The 23,653-nt window shown below is 38.7% G+C and overlaps 1 protein-coding gene across 1 annotated transcript in view; it reads right to left on the bottom strand.

Annotated features, from left to right (window-relative positions):
* The window catches only part of LOC124125291 (deleted in malignant brain tumors 1 protein-like), an 87,048-nt gene that overhangs the window by 33,913 nt on the left and 29,482 nt on the right, over positions 1-23,653 (bottom strand). Inside the window, exons 2-3 of the mRNA XM_048398135.1 lie at positions 11,194-11,360; positions 9,906-10,047 (exon numbers count right to left, since the gene is read on the bottom strand). Coding sequence (XP_048254092.1) covers positions 9,906-10,047; positions 11,194-11,360 — 309 coding nt within the window. The remainder of the gene's footprint in view (positions 1-9,905; positions 10,048-11,193; positions 11,361-23,653) is intronic.

The following is a 23,653-nucleotide window of genomic DNA, read 5'->3' as shown; positions in this document are numbered from 1 at the left end:
ACGACAGGTGTTTTTATGTTGCTTTTCTTTTACCTCTGACATAACCCATATGGTGTCATCATCATATCTATTCGGTTAATAACTAGCGTAACCTCTTCACCCCGCCGTCTGACAGGTGAGGACGGTTGCGAAATTTCTTTTGTTCAAGATGGTTATTCATGCACGGAATATTTAACACTGTTTACGGACCAGTCATTTGTCAGCGTTATAAACGCTTGTCGCCAAAGTACAGCGAGTAGGTTAGATTACGAAATGGTTTCGATATGGAAATATAATATTATCCGTAAAATGATCAATGTTTAAAGTTCTATGTTTAAAAACATCTTATTTGTTCTTCCCTTTTACAAATACTAAATCACAAGGAGAATGCGTAGTCCTAATCATTAACCATTGCTGCGACAGTACGGTGTGGTTTGTTGTTTAATGCACTCTGCAATATTCCAGCTATATGTCTGTAAATAATGGAGTCAGACCAGACAATCCAGTGATTGACATCATTAGCATCGATCAACGCAATTGGGATACGATGACATGCATCAACCAAACGGCAAGCCTGACCACCCGATCCCTGTAGTCGCTTCTTACGACAAGCATTAGTCGCCTTTTACAGCAAGCATTAGTCGCCTTTTACAGCAAGCATGGGTTGCTGAAGACCTATTCAGTCACCAATATGGGATGTACATGTATAACTTGTCTTCCAAAGCCACGCTTGTGATAACGCCCGGGGGTCATAAAACTAATTGGTGCCATAAAAGGGGCAATTAGTTTTTTACAAAAAAAACGCAGTAATTCCGCGGAGTGTTTGCGTAACTACGCAGACATTTTACAAACTTTCTGCGTAGTTCTCGCGTAGCTACGCAAAAGTTTTACAAACATTCTGCGTAGTTCCCGAGTAGCTACGCAAAAGGTTAACAAACAATTTTGCGAAATAAAGTGAAGGAATTTTGCGTTGTAGTGTACTATGGATCAACATGTTCAGAATATGCATGGGAAGAGAATTGTTGCAAGAATTAGAGAATCAAAATTAGATACATTGCAAAGATTTGGTAAATTCAACAGAAATTGTCAAAGTTTCCCTCATTCGTGACGCCATGCCTGGCGCAAAATCACGCACAACGACAGTGGGATTTATCTGAATTTCTGACTATTTCTCTTGGTTACAATGAAAAAATTAAAAATAAATTACAGTACACAGATTATCAGAATGTTTCGGATTACTTACATGTCACATTTATGTATTTACGATCCCTGTATCAACGAAAGACCCTCGTAAAATCCTGCATACTGTTGTCCGTGAACATGCCATGTTGTAAAAGTCGGTCAATGGTAGTGATGTCATACGTCAACATTGTTGTACATATTGGCATTTTCTTTGTGGTCAAGGTCGGTGAATGAAAGTACACATGATCATTGTTCAATTAACGTATGCGTATCTTTAACACATATTTTCACACAATTAATTGCACTTAGGATAGTTATCAAGGAAGTTTGAATACTGTTTACGTAACAAATTGACAAGTTTATTGTGTCATACACGATATTTCTGTCCTTTCGACAAGTGTTTGAAGATGAAATGTAAATGTAACTGCAACATATACGTATTTATTTGGTGTGTAATAGTCAATATGGTATTTTCCTTTAAACAGGTATGTGAATAGCCTTTTCATTTTATTTTTCAAATAAAACTGAATATATTAATTTAACAAAATGGATCATATGTTTTGTTAAATATATATGCACACATTTTTAGAAGAATTGTCTGAGTCTTTTTTTGTAGTTTGATAAACAGACCGGGGATTCGCCAGGTGCGCGTTAGTAACAAATGATTCATGAATTATTTCTCTCGTTTTATATTATTGAATCAATTTTAATAATATTGTGATAACAGGATATTAAACTGTTTACTTTATTTCTTCAAGAATTGTAAAAATATGAAAAATATAAACCATGCGATGTAACCTGTTGGTCGAACGAAATTATGTCATTTCTTTAGTAATTCATTACATTTGATGATGAGGTTGGCGCTCTATTATTAAAGGTCCAACATTAGTCGAATTTCACATTAGCAGTCAGGAGAGTGTTGGAATCTAAGGACTTATCTACAGTCTTCAAAACAAGAAATGCACGGGTAGATTATTGTACCTAATAACATCTAAATATTAAATTTAATATCATAGATACAAATATGAAATTTTGGAGCTCGATAGTCACATGTTGTTGAACAAAGGCATTGAAAACTGTTCATTGTCATGTCACCTAAGGCCACAAGGTTGCACTGAACTCAGTATCTCGTGTGACTGCCCCGGGCAGCAATCACAGCTCTCCATCTCCTCAGCACTGACTGGATAAGTGTACGAATTCTGTCCCGTGGAATTCTGCACCATTCTGCTTGTAACACGTTGGCCAGTTGTGGGAGTGTCTGCGGCGTGTTCTGACGTTGACGTACACGTCGATCGAATTCATCCCAGGAGATGTTCAATTGGGTTGATATCTGGAGATCTCGACGGCCAGGACAAGTCGTTGATGTTGGCCTTATGAAGGTAGTCTGCCGTGACACAAGCTGTCCTGTTGAAACAGCTCCCTCTGGCGGTCAATGATAGGAAGAAGGTGAGATTGAAGAATATGATTCATTTAGCGATCTGCTGTCAAATTTCCCTGAACAACAACCAAGTCAGATCTCGTGGTGTAGATATGCCCACGCCCATGATAATTGGTCTTCTCGGTCAGATTCAAGCCTCACGAAAATGGTTCCTGACAGTCGGGTCTGATATCCTCCTCAAACCAGGGATGCGTCCTGCAGTCTTCGTAGCTGTGGCATTGCGTTGACGCAGGTGGAACAGTCAATGTAGCGATCCTGTGCAGGGGTGGTAACTCTTGGTCGGCCGGTTTTCGGACGGTCTGCAGTGGAATTGAACACTGTGTGTATCGGTCACCAAGGCGAATGATGCTGCGGTGCTGTGGCGTGGGCATGCAACAGAAGACTGCGATTCCCCTCTTTGCATGGATACATCCTATAGCGATGTTCTGATCGGCAGCGCTGAGTCTCGGCTTTTTCGAACTTGAAAAATATTGACAATTGAATGACAAATTATTGACTTACGCTTGCATTTTGCTTTACTGTTTTCCTCCATGTAATTTTTGGATAAGTGTGAAAACATTGCAAATTGACAATGGATGTGCTTTGACGCACCGTTTGTCAAATATCAGGCCACCAACATTTTCCAATAGCGTATATCCAATTTATATAGCAGATTTTTTGTGTAGTCAGATTCAATGAACTACACACTACCTGTGCATTTCTTTTTTTGAAGAGTGTATATGTTAGATAGGGCCTTCCATTTCGCTATTACTTCTTTTTTTATGAAGTAAGATTTCTCCATTTCTTATGTTATGTTTTATACCTAACGTATGAAGTTTCAATATCGGTTTTTGAGTTTGGTTTCTTGTAATCAAAACATCACGAACATATATTACCCTTAGCCACATCAAATTGTAACAAAATGACATTAGTTACAATGAACAAGCACAGCGCATACCAGACTTATGCCCCCTTTTCTTTGTGCGTGTGTAACCTCTCTGTCGTCCTTTGACGTCTTCGAGGAAAATCACTTTAATTCATTTAAGGCAAGCTATTTTTTGTTTTTAATGTATAATGCTATACATAAGCATACAAATCCATTTGATATATATATATTTATGTCGATCAGACATAAGGCAGTATTTTGTTCACTCACAGTTTCCATAATGCTTCTGAATGAAAATCAATCATCGCACAATAGTTTTATCAGTGTACGATAAAAAGCGGAGAAATTTGCAGAACAATACGTCGACCAACACTTAGCAGAGTCTTTTTTTCAAACCAGTTTAATATTTGCAGTTAAATTTACACCATCAGAAAGGAAATTTAATATTCCACATCTCTACATTATTTTACAGTCGGAGGGATGTAGATCGAGTGCCACGCTAGCGAAATTATCGCACAGCTTTCACTTTTCAGATCTTATAAAAAATTGCGTCAGAAAAAATAACTCGGCATCCAAGCATTGAGGTGCTGCATATTTGCTGTGCCCAATTACGTTTCTGTTTTTTTTAGCACCGTTCCTCATTTTCCCGAGGCATCGTTGTTAATTGACTTAAAAAGTCCAGTTTCCACCCTTGCCGAACAAGGCTGAAATTTCTGGACTCGCTAGTACCGCCACCAGTGGCGATTACGAGTTATGTCTCTTCTATGACCCTCCTGTTTACAAATCAGATTCCACCACTCCTTTCACTTGCATTTGCTTTAAAGAAAATGGTGGCGCCCAGTCTAGACAATCTGATCGATAATCAAAATCTATTTTGTAATAAAACGGGTCTTACTTCGCAAAGTGCATCAAATCACGTGAGCATCTTGATTAAAAACATGAAAAGTTTGGACAATATCTGTTGATGCCGAGTTGGCAGTACACATGCTTTGAAAATCCTACAATCCACCGAAATCTGCGCGGGGCTTTACGAACCAAATGTTTCACCAAAGTGGTAAACATCTGAGACATGCATCGACTCGGGCCTTCTTCCCACTTAAGGTGACATATATATGTAACTTGAATACTGTTCAAAGTAGCGTTAAACCCAACTCTCTTACTAACTCACTCACCAGTCAATTATCAGTAAATTTTAGTTAATTATCAATGTATCTACAAATCAATGTTACTGTAAATTTCTCCTTTTGACGAACATATTGTGATTTATGTCGCATGTGGTATACTACCGGCCGGCGTTGCTACTGATGGCGAATGTGATGAACAGGAAGTATTTAAGAGTTTTGAAGTGAATATCTTAAAAAGTTTCCTATTAAACTCTTTTTTTGCCTTAGTGTTAAGCACACAGGCTTATGTTGTTTTTAACATGTGCACTTTCAAATTTCGAGGAGGTGGAAAATCATCCCATAAGGACATCCCATAAGGTGTCACGTCAGAAGGACCTTACCAGATTGGGACACTGACAGTCGGAATGTGTTTTCTAATTATGCAACCTCAAAAAGCTAAACCCCGGGTATTCCAAACGACGGTTATGGGCTGGACGACTGATTCTGAATGCCAGACATCTTTTATCTCTTGCTGCATAGAGACTTTCCATAGTCTGTGGGAAGTACTGTCATACAATTCTGGCCATTTGTTGGACATTACAGAATTTGCTTTTGTTCAGTTTTCAAATATGGAATTGAAAACTTTGTCAATATATTTTTAAAAACATAGTCTTGAAACTGGAATCGTTAAGCTCGAGAAAGCTACTTTCTGATTTATTAATGCTGACTTCCTGCATTCCTGTTCATTTATCTGACTCTACCTGTAATGGGATATCTTCAGATATTTGTGTAGCGGCAGCACGCACTAAGATCTGATTTTATTGAGATTGCGTGGAAAATTTACTTTTAAACCTGCATTTGTTCTTCAATGACTAGCCACCCAAGAAGCATTCAGACTCTCCTGCTACAAACTCCGTATACACACCCAAAACAGATTCTGTTATTTTTAATTCAGTTCATTTCGTAAGTATATGTTATCGGCCATCAGTCCATCAACCCATGATTACATTTGTATTATAATCGATGTTAAGCATAAGTATTATGAAAAGGTCAAATGAAAGATTGAAGAATGCGATGTATGCTTATGCAAAAAAGTTTTCATAGAACAGGTAAGTGGGGTGCTATCATCAAAGTCTATTAAACAGTGTTCAGTTAGAATAGTAATAGTAATCGATAAAGCCCTCATTAGTGTCTTGTTACAGCAACACAAACAGGGACACATAACAAATTGTTTTGATTTACTGTAACCATGATTACATATATCTCCATTTATCAAAGGCAACATTGTTTTGACAGTTATTGTCCAAGTTATTAACTTGCTCAACCAAAGAAAGCGCTCACACATATGTGCAATGTTCTGTTAATACAAAATTGGATAAATAATAAGTAAATGAAGGTACCCAAAACCCAAACAAACCCAGTAAAGACCAATTCACCACTTACGTAAATCCTCTATAAATCTCCCAAAAGTACTTGGATAGGATAACCGGGTTACTTGTAAATGCAAAGTCTTCTCCTAGCTGGCTCTCAGAACATGAAGAATTTTTCACGAATAAATAAGTTATATTATTCGAAGTAACCAGTTCTCATAAAGCAGGGTTATACATTTCTTCACATTTCATATAACCAGTCCAGTCTTACATAAGCATGTTCTAAAAGGAGGTACCAGACAGAATGCATTCTGTTTCCAGAATGATTCTCCCTTTTCCTGGTCCCTGGTTTGATTTCCTAAACTTATGTGAAGCTCATCTATGAAAATTTGGTCACAGACAAAAATGAGAGCATGCCAGAGATCTACTGCAGTCTAAGGTTAACCATGTCAGGCTGCATAAGATATAGACTCTTTGGAATATCACAATATACAGCATGACTTCACAGAGCGAGGTGTACATCAACAACTACGACAACAACAAGGGGAAATTCCAATACAAAATATATTTTGTACATACAATGTTTATTTTGTGTAGCCAACAGAACACATTTGTTGATGCAGCCTATACAAATATTGTTTATTGTCTGTATATGTGGACATATTTTAGCACTTCTTTATTCAGTTTCTTTTTCTTTCTTTTTGGACTTTAGTAAGGCTTACGTTAACTACATAGAGTATGTTGTTGATTGTTTTTTCTTATAAATAACTTCATTGAAAACATCACCAATGATTATGTACGGGACAGTATTCATGTGTATGTGACAATAAAATTTTAATAATACTTTCATAATGATCACTATATTTGAAGGATTATGAAATAATTTGTATTAATTTATGTTGATAGCATTTAACAAAATAAAGAAATAGAACATTTGAGCAGACTTTATTAACGGAAACATCAATAATAACATATGTTCACGAGTGCAATATTATACAAAAGCATTCGTTGATTTCAAGGCACCAGCTGCAGCTTCACATTTCAAAGATAATTAAGGAGTGACTGTGTATTTTTTTCGGTTCATTGAGGCATGTCCAAACTTTTGTAAGAATTCGCTATGCGGATTCATTAAGTTTGCACATCGTTTTTTTCTATTCATATCTCAATGAACCGAAAAAATACACAGTCAATGCTTTTAATTAAATTTGACAACAACAAAAATTGTTTTATCGACAAGAGTTTTACCAGAAACAGTTGTATATATCAAAACAGACAAAAATGACGAGATTGATAAACATTCGAGGTGTTGGAAAACATACTGTGACGTGACATAAATCAGTAGATTGTTTAATTTATCCACACAACTTGACACGCCTACACAGTCAGTTGCCAGTCAACGGAGTAAAGGGTCATAACAATGTTCATTGGACCTCTAAGGCAAGAGGCGAAAAGAACTGCAAGAGTCAGACTGTAACGAACCGGAAGAAATATGTCAAGGAGAAGGCGGCTGTTTCAAATAACATGGTCAGTTACCGCAAGATTCAAACATTACTTCCCTGATTACGGTAAAACACAGCTGGAAAAATGCTAGAAATGAAACCCGAGGACATGAAAGTTGAACCGAGGCGAGCGGGAAAAAACAGGCGAGCGAGCCTGCACGTTTGCTGTTTCATTCATTCTCGGCCTTTGGTTTCAAAGGATAGTTTGGACTATGAATATGCATGAAAGTCGCTAAATGTCCTGTGCATGACGATACACTTGAGCAGAAAGGGAATTCCCTAGACTATTATTTTGGGATTCCCCGACATTCCGCAGTTATAAAAGTAGTGCGCCTCGGTGGGCGTGGCTTAATTTTGTAAATTCATTTAGAAATGAATGCAATACCACGTGAATCAGAATGCAGGAATTTCAAGGAACACAACTAAAATTCAATTATTACAATATAATACAATGTGTAACTGCTGTTAAATGATACAACATATTTTGTACATTGATAAAACATTGACATACAGTGTAAGCCAGCTTTTTTACAAATAAGAACATCTATATATACAATTAGTATACAATTAGTTCACGAGTAGTTTTGTACCATGATGATACAATAAATGCAATAAAATGTATAAAGGCTTTTTTACAAATATGGATATATGACAATTTTTGGAATTAAGCAATATAATATTTCCGCATTACAATCAAACAGAGGCCATATATTTAAACCATTACATATATCTGTCCCTTGGCAACACAAACACCACATGATTCTTTACCACAGGACCCGTGAAGATCCAGGGAAGAATAGGTCTTCAGCAACACATGTTTGTCGTAATAGGCGACTATGCTTGTCGTAAGAGGCGAGTAACTTGGTTGATACATGTCATCGTTCCCAATTGCGTTGATCGATGCACATGATGTCAGTCACTGGATTGTCTGGTCAAGACTCGATTATTTAGAAACTGCCGTCATACAGATGAAATATTGTTGAGTGCGGGCGTAAACAACAACCACACACTCTAGATCACAGTGGTACTTCACCAAACCTAAAATATTTAATTTGTTTACATCAGCACACATTACTGTAACATCCTATCGTGTGCATCATCGAATGACCACAACAACGTTAGCTATTATTATGCTATTTTTATTCACGTTTCGAACCAAACCATATATATGTATGCATATTATATGTTTTTTATAACCCAGAGCGGCATTAATTTAACCAAGCCAGGCTTGTTTGCCAATCTGGCACTGTAAACTTAACTTGGAATAAAACAAAAACAGTTGCTTCAAGTATAATACTTGTGATGATATCTAATCTTTGCATATTTATATATTCTTGTGGTTGAAATTATTTTCATAACCGGAATACTGACATTTAATATTACAAGTAAAAAATATCAGTAACATCTCAATTTGTCTAGAATTAATTTCGTGTTCCAAAGAGCCTCTATTTAAACATCTTCATTTTTCCCTTGTTAATAATTTGTATTTGTAACATTTCTATATATTTTCATGTGTCTGTTGTACGTTAAATTTACGATCGTAGCTTGTTGAACAACACTAAGCTGAGCTCAAATTTATTTCAATATGGTAATAATAAGCGAAATTCCACGTCCATTGCATCAGAATATGATGACTATTCATCTATACCGTACAGACCGACAGCTCAGCACAAACCAATTTCCAAACTTTCAAGTGATTATAATAAAGCTTTCACCGCCTGAGTAATCCACTCTGTTTGCTAATCTGCTATGTGCACTACAGCATGTTACTATCCACATAGCGGCATACCGTACAGACCGACAGCTCAGAACAAACCAATTTCCAGTGATTATAATGTAGATATCACCACAAATGCAATCACCTCCGTCTGCTAATCCGTTATGTGCATTAGACCATATTGTCTACTGACACCCCGTGCAACACTCCAGGAAAAGTACCAGATGCCTCAATCACTTACCTGTCAATATCAGTGCGAGGAGAGTACATAATCCCGCTAACACAGTGGAGTACTGATTAAAATTAAAGGTCAAATTTCAGTAATGAACTAAATAAGTTATATTTTGAAATTTGCTAATGATTTTAGTCGACTTAAAAACACTGCATTTTGCACATATTGAACAATTATAAAACAATACATAGCAATTATCCCCCTTTTCAAATGCATACAACTAAAAACATTGGATGACTTAGAAACACTGCATGTTGGACATCCAGAACAATTATATAACAATACATGGCAATAATCTCTCTTCACGAACATATTCAAAGAAAAACAATTTTGTACGTAAACATCATCCTTACAAAGTTGTTTTGCTGTGTATATCTCATCAATACAAAATTGTTTAGACTTTGTATATCTCATCAATACAAAGCATTTACAAGCGTGTACAGCTGGACTTTTTGTGCAGTGAACAAACGAGCATCAGCTGCAAGGTGACGAGATGTCATATAAGTACACATCTACATACCTGTCCATACAGCCTTGAATCCCTTCATGACAGTCCCACTATCCGTAGTAAACACAACACGGTAGTAGACGGCTGACTGGACAGTGTAGCCCCCTCTATTTCCACTTAGATGAACAAGGAGGTTGTTGGAGGCGTCATACACCTGCAGTTTATAAATGGAGGGGTGAGTACCGTTTTGCCGACACCCCAATTTGCCTCCAAAAATAGTCATTCCCTTGGTCACCAATTGTGCTCGCCTCCTCGCTTATCTGTTTTATCATGCATAAGAGCCAGAATTTATGCTCAGATCAGCAAAATCAAACTTGAGGTTCAAGTTTATAAATTATCTGAAATCGTTAAATATATTGCTACATATCCAATTCACTTTCACTGATTTACCCGCCTTTGATGGAAATAAAAGAGACCAGATATATGGATTTTTTAAACCCCTGTATATACAGTATAGTGGATGTTAGCCTGCATCACATAGCCACGATGTTTTTGCATCCTTTCCTTCTGCCCAAAATCTGGCCACGCAAATTTGATATCACTCAGAGAACCGCTCTACATCTCAAACTTTGGCGGGGAAACATTGATGCACTGCATCGATGTCTTCTTGTGTCATCAATGGAAACTGACGTATTTCAGAATATGCCCTACCTTGCATTACGATACTCGTTTCTGATTGGTTACTGAATGGGCCTTTATTTCACCATGTCCCTTCTGACAGATAAGGTACAAATTTCATATACCCCACTGGGAAATGTCGAGCTCCCTTACTCTAACCAACGGGAATACAATTATATGATTATATATCCAAACTGAACACCTATTTAATGTAGTTTAGCTAACTTAACAGAGCATATCCGATTGTAATACATTGGTGATCACTCGATTGGTTATGTCGTCAGCTACCTGTCAGTCAAGATGTCCATGAAACGGTTCTCTAGCCATATGGATGATGTAATATTAGAAAAACAGGCGAACATTATTCAAGTAAGTAGGAAAGAATCGCACAATGCATCTTCCAAATTCGACGTGACTATCTCAAGAAAAAGGGACAGAGCACATTATTTGAGGAATTTGGTACGTTGCATTTAGCTCTCAAGTTCTCGGTACCTTATAAATGGACCTTCGTATGATGTGTTTAACATGACTATCAACACACGAGCTGTGAAATCGACAATGTCACTGACAACTACTGGTACAATTATACTTCCATGCTCTATTCCTTCTTGGTTCTAATTGACTTATAGAAACATTGCACACTACCTTGTATACGTCTTAACAAAATAACAACTATACATACCTTGACAACATCGTACCATGGCTGCGTAATGAACTCTTCAAACACGAGAGTGATCAATGTTTCTCCGGCATCAATGATATAGGTACAGTACAGGTTGTTGTTGTAATTGCCAGGGTAGTTAGGTGATGAGATAGAGCCAGACGAGCCTGTGTAGCGCCCACCGCATCCTGAAGTAGATACAATAAGACTTGTGTGTATGGTTTGGCTTGTTTCTTGTTTAACGCCGCACTCAGCAATATTACTGCTATATGACGGCGGTCTGTTAATAATCGAGTCTGAACCAGACAATCCAGTGATTATTATCATGAGCATCGATCCACGCAATTGGGATCGATGACATGCATCAACCAAGTCAGCGAGCCTGACCACCCGATCCCGTTAGTCGCCTTTTACGACAAGCATTAGTCACCTTTTACGGCAAGCATAGGTTGCTGAAGACCTATTCTACCTCGGAATCTTCTCTGGTTCTCTTGTGTGTATGGCTTGTCTACAAAAGCATTGCCTTAGATCAAGAAATTACTGAAATCCAAGAAACTGAAAACAAATGACAGTTGTTTGTGAATAAGGGACAGGTTAAAAAGTTAATCCAAAAGGTAACAACATCACTTTAAAATGTGGAAAGATATCTTTCTCTGCCAATCAATGCATAACTAGAGTTTAAGCTTTATGTAAATGTTGAAAGGTAATGTAACTTTTGCTGAAAGGATTTGTCCTTATATCACCAAAGAAAAAAGGTTTACTGATACTATCTCCTTTATAAATAATTTAAACATATATGTTGCACCATAAACCAATGCTGATGTTGCACCTAGATGGTGGATACATTATGGTTCTATGGCCTCAAAATGAGAAAAAAAAGTAAGTCTGTCATATCTAAAATCTGTCAATTTACACGACGGAAATTAAACAACAATTTATCAGTTACTTCACCAAGTAAGGAACTCTGAACAGTCAATAAGATGTATGTTGTTAGCAGTGACCAGAAATAACCTTTTGCAATAATTACAGTTATAAAAAAGGAAGAACAGGTGACCTGTGTCACTGGGAGAAGTTTCGCAGTCTTGCATCCCTTAGTTGTGCAAGGATCTGCTAATCACAATTTTGAATCAGAGATTTGAATTCAATATGAACCTCGATTAGCACCATACTGGTATTTGTGATGTTACAAAGTAACAAAGGCACCGTTTATGACCTGGTTCACTTTCGACACTAAATGCTGATTCTGATTCTAAATTGTTTCACACTTACGCAAAATTACATCTGGATATAACCAGAAATTTAATATTAGCAATACAGTTTAGTTTCTAGAATGCATACTGAAATGAAACTAAGTGTTCATCGGCAATGTGGCCTAGTCATCTACCTCGCAAATTTGTGAAAGTAGATACTATTAAAATCTACTCTCTGCGAACGAGAGGGAATTGTATGTAACACGCTGGGTTGACATCACCATAACGGAAACATTTACTTTTTCTTTTCCTAATTTGAAATTCAGGTTTCTTTGATTTAAATAGTCATCATAAAATTAGGATATGCAGGTTTCTAAATCATCTTCACTACCAAATATGTACAAAATATATATAAAAAACCCATTGAAAATGCTCACTGAGAGCTTGAAAATATAGGTCAATATTAAATTAATATAGTGTGGTCTGTAGACTAAATGAGGTAAAGGTTGCCACTTTAATTCTTGGACCTTTTCAAAACATTTGAATAAAATCCATGCAGTGCAGTGGCTCAACTGCTAAAAAGTTTTTTTGAGACATGTGTCCTAAACAGAAACGGACATTTCAGATGAGTGTTGAAACATTTATTGCAAATGTAAAAACATGGATAACTGATGTCTTAAAATGTAATAACCTGTAACAGCATTGACGGACATTAGAATAAAAACAACAGCAGACGGATGGACAATCTGGTATACCAAAATTAGGTAGTCCTGATGAGGTTTAGATATTCTACCACCATTAACAAATTTAAAAGATTATATGTTTCGAATAATTTCCATAACATTCTTTGAGCAATTGTCAACCCATTATTTTGCTGGTTGTGGTAAGTTGGATGTGTCCTGCTTTGGCCCATCCAATTTGCAAAACATCTTTGTTCAATGAGCCGTGAAGGCGGCCACCCATATACTTATATATTTTTAGAACTAAGTTAAACTGTGAGCAATGTCAAAAGCAGAGCGTAAACCCGTCAATCCATGAGTGAGTCACTGAGCAGTGCCAACAATACGGAAATGTTTGGCTATATGTTCTGAATGAAGGAGTTTTTAAAAACAACATGTTTCTTGGGGAAATATTACTTGACAAAAAGGAAAGTATTTATATGTCGATACATTTTGTGAGATAGACTTCCAAAACCTTACACACATTGTAGGCATGTGCTCAGTGTCAAAGTATATATTTTGCTTAATCCTTTAAATTGTCACGTGCCATGTAGCCTTTGTCTACTTTATTTCTAAAGATCAAAAGATTCAACGTATCCAGCTATGGTCGATTTAGACCAATGAAAATTATGCCCGGTTAAAAGTTACCATGGAGCCGATTCCAGAAAATTAATAACAGATCTACGTTACATTTTGTGACTTGTCATTTTAAAAATTGTTTAAGCATTCCATTTTGTTTATTATACCTTGAGTAAGTATATAGGAATTCCTTCGTCTGTTGAATACAAGTAAATTTTTAGATTGTAGTCAAATACTTAATGTACGTGAAATAAAACACTATTCCGTGATGTGAGTGGTGTAAAAGAGAGAGTAAGTGTGTTTAATTATTGTCACCGTTACTTATTTGTGGATACGGAAGTGTCTTGCATTGCTTTGGAACCTTTTATGAAGGAGATGGGGTGACCCGCAAAAAAGGTGGATTCCATAGGTCCATACACCAACTTTACTGATCCATGGAAAATATTTCAGACATTTTAAGAATTAATCGGTGAATTATTGATGGTTGTTGACAATTTGCATCAAGTGATTTTGCTGTGTAATAACAGCTACTAAAACATTGGCACTTATTGGAAGATAATATAGTGACAGGTTGATTTGTTTTGCAGTAAAGACTTGCTGTATGGACTTGCTTGAATGTGGCATTATTCATAATACGAAACACACAATTATCTACGTCTAAAATTATCCAGGAACGCTTGTTTGTACAGATGCAAAAGTAGAAACACTGAGGTAAAGGTCAGAGTTGATATTTAAAGTGGAAATTAAAGCTTTCACTTTAGTATAATGGCCGAGTGAAGGGAATGTCCTCTTACTGGAATGTCAATGCTGCAAGTGAAGGGCGATATCGCGATCGCTTCTTTCTCTAAGTAAGAAGCATTTTAAACATCATTACACCTGATTATCTTGTCAAACTATTAAAGGTATTTGCCATGGCGAATTCGGCATACAGAAAAGAATGGATTGGGTAGTAATGACATATTTGGAGTCATCAGCTTCAGATGACGTGTCACTGCTCTTGCTATTAACAATTTCTTGGATTCAGATTTATTTTGTTTTAGGCCAAGATGATAAAGGTATAAGGTAACTAATATCAGTTACTGTTCTTAATGATGTAAAACTGTACAAGTTCTATTCGGCTTTATCATTATCATTTTCACATGTATCTAGCTGAAATATTGCTGAGTGCAGCGTAAAACAACAAACCAACCAACCCATTGATGTTATCATGAATTGTGAAAATATAGACATGTGGGTTCGTGCTCACATGCCGACTGTCACTTGTACATAGCATGTGTTTTTCAGGCTCTGTGACAATCAACATGAATACGTTAATTACTCACAACATTTGTACAATCAGACAATTCATTTCAGGGATATTTAATGCCAAATAGACAATAACAATATTTCTGAATTTATTTTTTAGGAAGCAAATGTTTGACTATTTCCCACTCACTGAACTTTTGCAACAAATGGAAACTTTATTCTTCGACTTCTGTTATACAAGGTCTACTCCTAGATGCTCTATAGCTGCTATAGGACACTGGAAGCAAGATCCACTAAACATCCTCACGTCATTTGGAACTTCAGCATATTGACAACATATCCTCGATGTAAGGGACCATACCGGACAGGGTAGACCACCAGTTTATGACATGCAACAAAATCCTGATTCGAATCAGACATCTCCATAACCGATTTCAACCTGACTTGAAGATAGCTCGGACATTTCCGTAGCCTTCGCTCTCGGTCCAGTGTTGAGGTAATTTATTACTGCATGTCAGTTGTAAGTGCGAGGGGGCGGTGGGGTAGCCTAGTGGCTTCAGCGTTCGCTCGTCACGCTGAAGACCTGGGTTCGATTCCCCATATGGGTAAAATGTGTGAAGCTAATTTATGGTGTCCCCCACCGTGATATTGCTTGTATATTGCTAAAAGCAGTGTAAAACCATACTCATTCGCTCACTCACTTGATATGGGAGGAAAGCTGGAAAGGATGTAGCTCTAAGATAATTACCACTTTGATAAAAGAAGAAGAGACCAGTATCGGCATGATGCAGTGACAAACTAAGAAACACAATCATGCCCATCTTCCCGAGGCAAGGGCGTTTACTGACGATGAAAGTCCAATTTCCACCCTTCCCAAACCAGGCAAGTGCCACCAGTGGCGATTGCGAGGTATGTCCCTTCTGTCTCCTTTCTAATAACAATGAGATTCCACCTCATATGATTTGCACTTGCTTCAAAAAAATTGTTTATGCCATGTCAAAACGATCTGATCGATGTTCAAGATCTATATTGAAATTAAATGGGTCTTACCTCGCGAAGTGCATCATATCACTTGAGCACCTTGATTAAAACATGAACAGATTTGCAAAATGTCTGTCGACACCCAGTTTCCGAATACACATGCTTTGCAAATCCTGCAGTTGGCCGAAATCTGCACATTGAAATCCACGTTGTCTGCGAACCGGATGTCTAGGTTTTGACTGGACTTTGCATAGACCCGTTAGTCCAGCCGAACAGTAACTCTGGAATTCAAGCCTAGCTTGGCAAGGGTGGAAATTGGACTTTGATATTCAGTTAACGCCCTTGGGAAGATGAATAACACCTAAAAAACTCAATTCTGTACAGCGAATTGCGGTGCACTAGTGAGTGAGTTGAGTTTAACGCAGCTTTTAACAGTATTCCAGTCATATCACGGCGTGTCAGCTTAATGTGGGAGGAAAGCCCGAAGTGAGGCAGGTCTCAGACGTTAACCACTTCGGTTAAACCCACGAGCACGGGTATGGTGCTGACAAACCTAGAAACATAATCAGGGCGAACTGGGATTCCAACCCACAATCATAGGTTTCTGGCGTGCCTAAGGGGCACAACTCTGCGCAGCGAATCGCGGCGCCTTAGACGACTGGGCAACACGTGCACCCCTGCGATGTCTTAGACAACTGTTCCCTGTTTTTATTAACCGCTAATGAGTTATATGAGTTATTGATCTGCACGACCACTGCTGTCTAAACGAGCATCTGCCCCAATACTTTGATATCGTTTGATAACAATCAAACAGCCACTTCCCTTCCAGTGATTTACCAACCTGAACTGTTTCTTATTTAGATCAATACATGACGATTCAGAGAGAGAAAACACACTCCACAAGACTGTATGACAACAGGGATGACTTCAACTTTCGAATAGTCAGCTTTCCCATCATGTCGATCAATACTCCAGCAGCTCCAGCCTTTGGTGTTTACATTATGCAACTTTTAAGATACAATCAAGCATGCTCTTTCTACCAAGATTTCAAAGCGCGTCATACGACTCTTGCTCAGAATGTGTTTTATCAGGGTTAATACAATATTCAAGGCCTCAGGAAAACTTTTTTAAAGTTTTATGGTAGACATGTGGAGGACATTTCCAAATTTGACGCATCAGTGACAAAAACGATTCCAAATTTTGACTTGTACCATATGTTCCCATGTTTTTTCAGGTGAACAGTTGACTTGCCTTTGTGACTGATGCCACAGGAGGGGCAGCATACGCCCACCTTTTTGCGAACACCTGGTCTCATTACTATTTGATATTGATTCATAAACACATGCTCATGATATAGTCGGAATTATACAACCGACTCTCATTTATGCAGAGATTTCTATTGGATATGGAAAGGGCTTTGTCGCTTTGTTATTATTATAATATCCACTAATGCTTTGTTTTGCCCAAACTTCTGATCGATTTGCATGTTTCCAAAAAACGTGTCACATAAACCAGAGTAGATACATCTGATCAAAAACTAGATCCAACCCAATTGCATTCAAAGATCCATATTATATAATATATACACAACAAATATGAAATGAGTTTGCATTTCAGTCATAGTGAAACGTGCCAGGTTTGGTGAAGCCAATGAACTCAGGTGTGGTGCTGACAAACGGGGATTCAAACCCACAATCACAGGTTTCTGGCACAGCTAATTGCATCACCTTCGATGACAGGTACATTGAATTTTCATTGAATCTGCCCATCAAATCCCAGCAATCTTGTTAACTAGTGGTAGCTAAAACACACACATCGGGATCTGGTAATGCTATATGTTAATAAAATACATTCACAATGATATTTTTGTTTAAGTGTCACTCAGCCACAAACGAATCCTTTCTGTTGATATTGACCTACAAAATATTTTTTTGGCCCTGTTATATAAATTATTAGGCAAATACTAGATCTATCCAGTGAATGAAATTAGCTCTATGACTTATAAGCTTTCCATTTGACTCCCATCAAATTACGAGAATGCAAACAAAATACATTTTTGAAGAAAATGAATCATCTGTGACGAAGGGGAATTATAATTTACGTTTAATGTGCATCAACTTCTTACAAAGAATAACATCCTCTGGAAACAAATGTTGATGAAAACACTTCCCCGTTTCTCTTTTCGGCTACTGTCAGACATGGTTAGCGAGCTGTTGCGACAGTAAATGTTGTTGTAGTATGGCGAAATGCGGAATTTAACAGATGATCGAATGTGTTCTGTTGCCAGTGCTGTCAGTTCCAATAATGATTCAAACGATAACCGCAGTTTCAATGATAGTTACTGCATTTGTATAGCGTTTGAAACTATTCCTTCCCACTAGGTATGTAAACACGCCATATTGCTAACATTAATTCTGATAATGCCTCTGAGTAAATATACTCAACAACAAAAGTTCCTGTGACACCAATATTTCAGTGTATTTTTCAAACAAGTAAAGTTTGGTTTTCAATATTGTAGTACATGTATGGAATCAAGTCACAAAACAGCAACTGCTACAGAAAAGCATGTATTCCATGCAAAAGTTGACTTTTATCAAGCCCCATGCATTTCACAACCCAAGAATGTGTATAAAACATGTCCATTAACGGGATTCCAAATGCATTGTTTAGCATCATGCTGACAACAACCACTCAAAAAATAAACACAATTACGCAATTATTCAACATTACGAAATGCCATGACAGTCCGAAAATGAGCGTCTGCGAGCCATTGGTATGCTTGAAGCAGGATCGTGTCAACGTGATGTTGCAAGACAATTTAACGTCCACAGAAACACCATTTGGTGTTTATGGCAACGTTGGCAACAGACGAATGCAGTCAGAGACCATCCTCGGAGTGGCAGGCCACGCGTAACCAATAATCTACAAGACAACTGGATTCCAACAACACACCTACGAAATCGATTCCAGACAGCAAAAGTGACTGCAAGAAGCATCCCTGGCCTTCGACGAATATCTTCACAAACCGTACGTCGCCGCCTAAGATGTGCAGAGATTGTCGCCAGAAGACCCGCCAGACGTCCCATTTTGACAGGAAACCACCGTCAAGAACCTCTACAGTGGTGCAGACAGTGTCTACGCTTGACGGCCATGCAGTGGGGACAAGTTCTATTAGCTGACGAGTATCGGTTTCACCTCAGCCACAGTGATGGACGGATTCGAGTGTACCGACGTCGAGGTGAATGTTACGTCAATCATTGTGCCATGGAAGAAGATCGGTTCGGGGGCGGCAACGTCATGGTATTGGGTGAGATTACAGCAAGACAGAGGAACCATTTGATAGTGGTAGAGGGAAATCTCAATGGACAGTGCTACCGTGACGAGATGATCGGCCCTGTTGTTCTACCGTTTTTGGCTGAATCACTGCCATAGAGGGATCTTTAAAACCCTTTTCGACCACGACTTTTATCAAATTCGGAAGGGGTCTCCAGTCAAATAGTTCTATAAACAAACCCAGGCATTATTTGTTTGGCATCCCATTTGACGCTTTGTCGAAGTCACCGATCCTACTGCAGGATCGAATTATACATACAGATGAGGAAACTTCACTGACAGACTGGCTTAAATGTGGATTGCCTGGCTGGCCAGTCGGGGCCCAACGCCTGCTTGCATCACGATTTCAACAACCTGTATCACGATTCATCAATCAGCTGGTGACAGTTATCAGTCATTAACTGCCCAATCATGACCACTAGGTTAGTGGAGAGTCAAAACACAACTTCATTCATCAGGGTCATCAAGCAGCTAGCGGCGTTTGTCAGTCAGAAACTGTCCAATCGGACCATTAGGTCACCAGAACAGGAAACTCTTCAATATAGCCGTCGGGGGTTTCCTGATGTTTGGAGGGTGTATCCCCACAATTAATAGGGTTCACTGGCTTTCTGTTTACTGTGCCGGTCACCATGAGCCCACTTGCCTACACCACCTCTGGCCACAGTGAACACGCGTTGCAGCGACTTTGTGATGATAGACATTTTAACAGTCTCTACAGATGATTCTTTTGTGCCTCTCCATATGAGCCTCATTCTGGGAACCCGCATAATAATAATGAATGAAAGGAAGTGGGTCTCAATTATATATTTATGCTGGACATGATATGATTGCATGACTACAGTGAGTGTACTCGCAATTTATCTGCGTTGATGCGCTGTCGTTTATTGTTGAGCAAGGACTAGCGGACTGAAGTGGTGTAGCCCTAGGACATTGGTTACGAACATATCTCGTAAATAGTGACGGCCGTGTCGGACTTCCAGAAGCATCCTTCAATGATAGCACTGAGGAGCTATGTAGAGCCATAGTAGATGTGACAGCTCTCGTCTCATGAGGATTTGATGTCTGGCGTGGAGGCAGTCATGCAAAGTTGTAGGCACAGAGTATTTTAGATCATAACCAAAAGGAGACCAGTGTTCGGGAGAATTCAGAGGTAACCATCAGAGAGATGGGAAGAAACAATCTCTTCTGGGATCATCGCAGGGTCGATGAGGCTTGCAAGTAAATGCGTAGAGCTCAAACTAGACATAGCGATATGTCCTCAAGATCCTCAGAACGTAGAATCGAGGCCAAAGCCGGGATGGTGAATAGCCTGTCGGGTTGACAGGATCGGGATTTGTTCAAAGTCTTTTCCGCAAAGCGTTCATATTCTGCTGACATCAGGTGTGGTAGTATTACATTCAAGTCCCATTTGGGTGGACGAAATCTGGATGATTGGTTGGCGAGTTTATAAGAGCAGAGAATCATTTGGAGTTCGGGGACTACTGCAATCTTTACGCGTGTTGTGGTGGTGATGACCACATTAAGACCTGCTATATTTGTTGATAATGTAGAAAATTTCAACTTCCGAGTGGAGTGAAGATGCTGAAGGTATCGATTGATCTATCGCAGTATAGCAATTTATTATCGGACAACACTTATGTTGAAGCACAATGAGCCTCCATGATGGATAACCTTAAGTGACAAAGGACTTCTGTAAATGAGCCAGGCGCTTTGAGGTAGGATGTCCAGAGATGGAGGTAGGTTGAAGGAGAAGATCTCTTCGCAAGGGAAGAGGTTGATAGCTTCTTTTTGCGAGGTCTACCAGCACGGAGAACAAGCTGCAAGCTGGCCAGTAAAGCGCGATCAAAATCAGTTGTATATGTTTTGCCGTTACGATCTACTGGATTACCCATGGTAGAAGCGCTGTTGGTGGAAATGCGTTGGTATTGAGATTTTCCCACGATATGGCCAGAGCGTCAAACTCCAACGCCTTTTGAAGTGGAATTTGAGAGACAAATCTGTGTGTTGAACCTGGTGGAGAAAAGGTCGATCTCTGGGCAATGGTAAAGGTGGCAAATTCACTTGAAGATTAAGGGCTCTCAAAGTGTTAATGCCATTGTATCTTTTTTCCATCTGTCCGGAGGACATCTTCCCGAGATCAGTGTCAAAAAGAGCTCATACAGTGTGGTCTCATACTTTTCTGTCAACCGATATGATGACCCTTGGAAGATAGATCCTTTTTCCTGTCAATCATCTGCCTCCTGTTGGGAACATTCTCTACCTCTACAATAACCAGCAGGTGATGTTGAAATGGTACAGAAGAGTCAACAGTAGCCATGGTGGATAAAACCAGTGTAACCTGAAGAAAGGAGACAGGAAGACGTCAGGTCAAACTATGCTATCCCGAGAAATCGACTATAAATAACATCCAACTGATGGTCTAGAGTTTTTACTGCATCATTATTCGGATGTAATACTGTAAATGGGTCCATACCACTACCTGCTAAAATCATGTGCTTGTCCGAAGTAGTTGACTGAGAATTCGAAGTCAAAGTTGTATCTTGTAAATCAAGGTTGACTATATAATTCTCAGGGCGAATGATCACACAAAGCCGGGTAATCAGGACTATGTGGAAGTGCGGCAGTGCCTAAGACTGTGCCTTGAAGGGACGTAAAGCATATCTCGAATAAATGTTTATATTCACAAACTCCATCTTGAATAAATTAGGAATGATTTGTCCTACGTGGTTGATCAGAGGTATATCGATGTGTAGCACTGGCGAATACGCCATGGATTCCAGCCCCCTGAGCTGTAAAAAAGGGCTGCCTATTCTGGTTTTGAGGCGACGATTATCCCCTTTGTAGGACCAGATTACATTATGTGCAAGCTTTTCACCATTCTTAAAAACAGAGAATCAAGAATATTGGCTTGTAGATGGGTCTTGATGGACTTGCCCAGCCCACCTGGTCTCCAAAACCATCCGCAAGAACCTCAAGAACCCCAGGCCTAAACCAGCTCCATCGCCCGTCAGAATGACCATACCTTACCAAGGCCCTGTCACTCATCAGATTTTCGGCCTCATCAAGAACAAAGCCAACATAGATGTCACCTTCTCTAGCGACAAGTCCATCAAGACCATTCTACAAGCCTATGGCAGAGGCACAATCAGCGCAAGTCCCAACCCCCGAAGATGTATATACCAGATACCCTGCAACCGTGGCCACCAGTACATTGGAGAAACCTTTAGACCCCTCAACACCAGACTCAAAGAACATTGAACCTATGTTAACAAACTCTGAAATCCGTTATTTCTGAACAAATCCTGAAGAACTAAAACCATAACATCATGTGGGAAGCCACCAATGTCCTGTGTTCCAACAAAAACAACTGGCGACAATGAAGACTACAAGAAGCCATTGGCATCAGGTGACACCAGCCAGCCATGAACCGTGACCAGGGAACCTATCTGCCTAGTGCTTTGGACTTATTGCTTTGATCTTTTTAAAATCCTTCTTTGGACATTAATGATTAAAAAGTACCTTCTCTGATACATCTGTCTATTGCATATCATATATGGGATAACTTTTTAAAATGTGAAGTTTTTAATTTGACTCAGTATAGTTGGTTGGGTTGGGTTGTTGTTCAACGCCGCTCTTAGCAATATTCCAGCTTTATGACTGCGGTCTGTAATCGAGTCTGGACCAGACAATCCTGTGATTGATATCATGAGCATCGATCCACGCAATTGGGTTCAATGGAATGCATCAACAAAGTCAGCGAGCCTGACCACCCGATCCTGTGAGTCGCTTTTAACAACAAGCATAGTCGCCTTTTACGGCAAGCATGGGTTACTGAAGACCTATTCTACCCCGGAATCTTCACGGGGCGTTCCTCATAATAAAGAAGTTGACATCCATATATTCTCTTCCTTATGTGTATCACTTCTCAAAGCCTTTCAAAGAACTAATTAGTTACTCAGTTAACTGTTAAATAAAGGGTTATCAATTATACACTATGGTGAGGGTAAACTTTAAACAATCAACCATCATGTCTTAAATAACACAATTACCATTATCGTTGAAATATGTCCTGTGTATTTCATATTCTTCATTTTATAATGCTATCAAGAACCTTTTCGTTTTATTCATGACTTCATTTCGTTTCGTCTTTTCAGCTATTTCTCTACATTTGGCTGACACTATATGTATTTTATCAATTATCAATGTTGTCAATATCATGGTATTATTTATACCATGTTTATCTTCCAATAACGAAGTGTAATGTACACACTGGAATGATTTTTAGTTTTGTATAATGATAGAAGAGGATAAAAAGAATGAACACAAAGAAATATACCTTGTTGCCACAAGCTCTGACTTTTGGGGATGAAGGCAACGAGCTTCCCGTGGATAAGCAGTATAGTCACAATAAACATGTTTCCCCATATACACCCC

The sequence above is a fragment of the Haliotis rufescens genome, unplaced genomic scaffold, assembly GCF_023055435.1.
Source record: "Haliotis rufescens isolate VD_foot unplaced genomic scaffold, xgHalRufe1.0.p SCAF_18, whole genome shotgun sequence".
NCBI lineage: Eukaryota > Metazoa > Mollusca > Gastropoda > Lepetellida > Haliotidae > Haliotis > Haliotis rufescens.
Note: the sequence above shows the minus strand (reverse complement) of the source record. Positions and strands in the feature narration are given on the sequence as shown.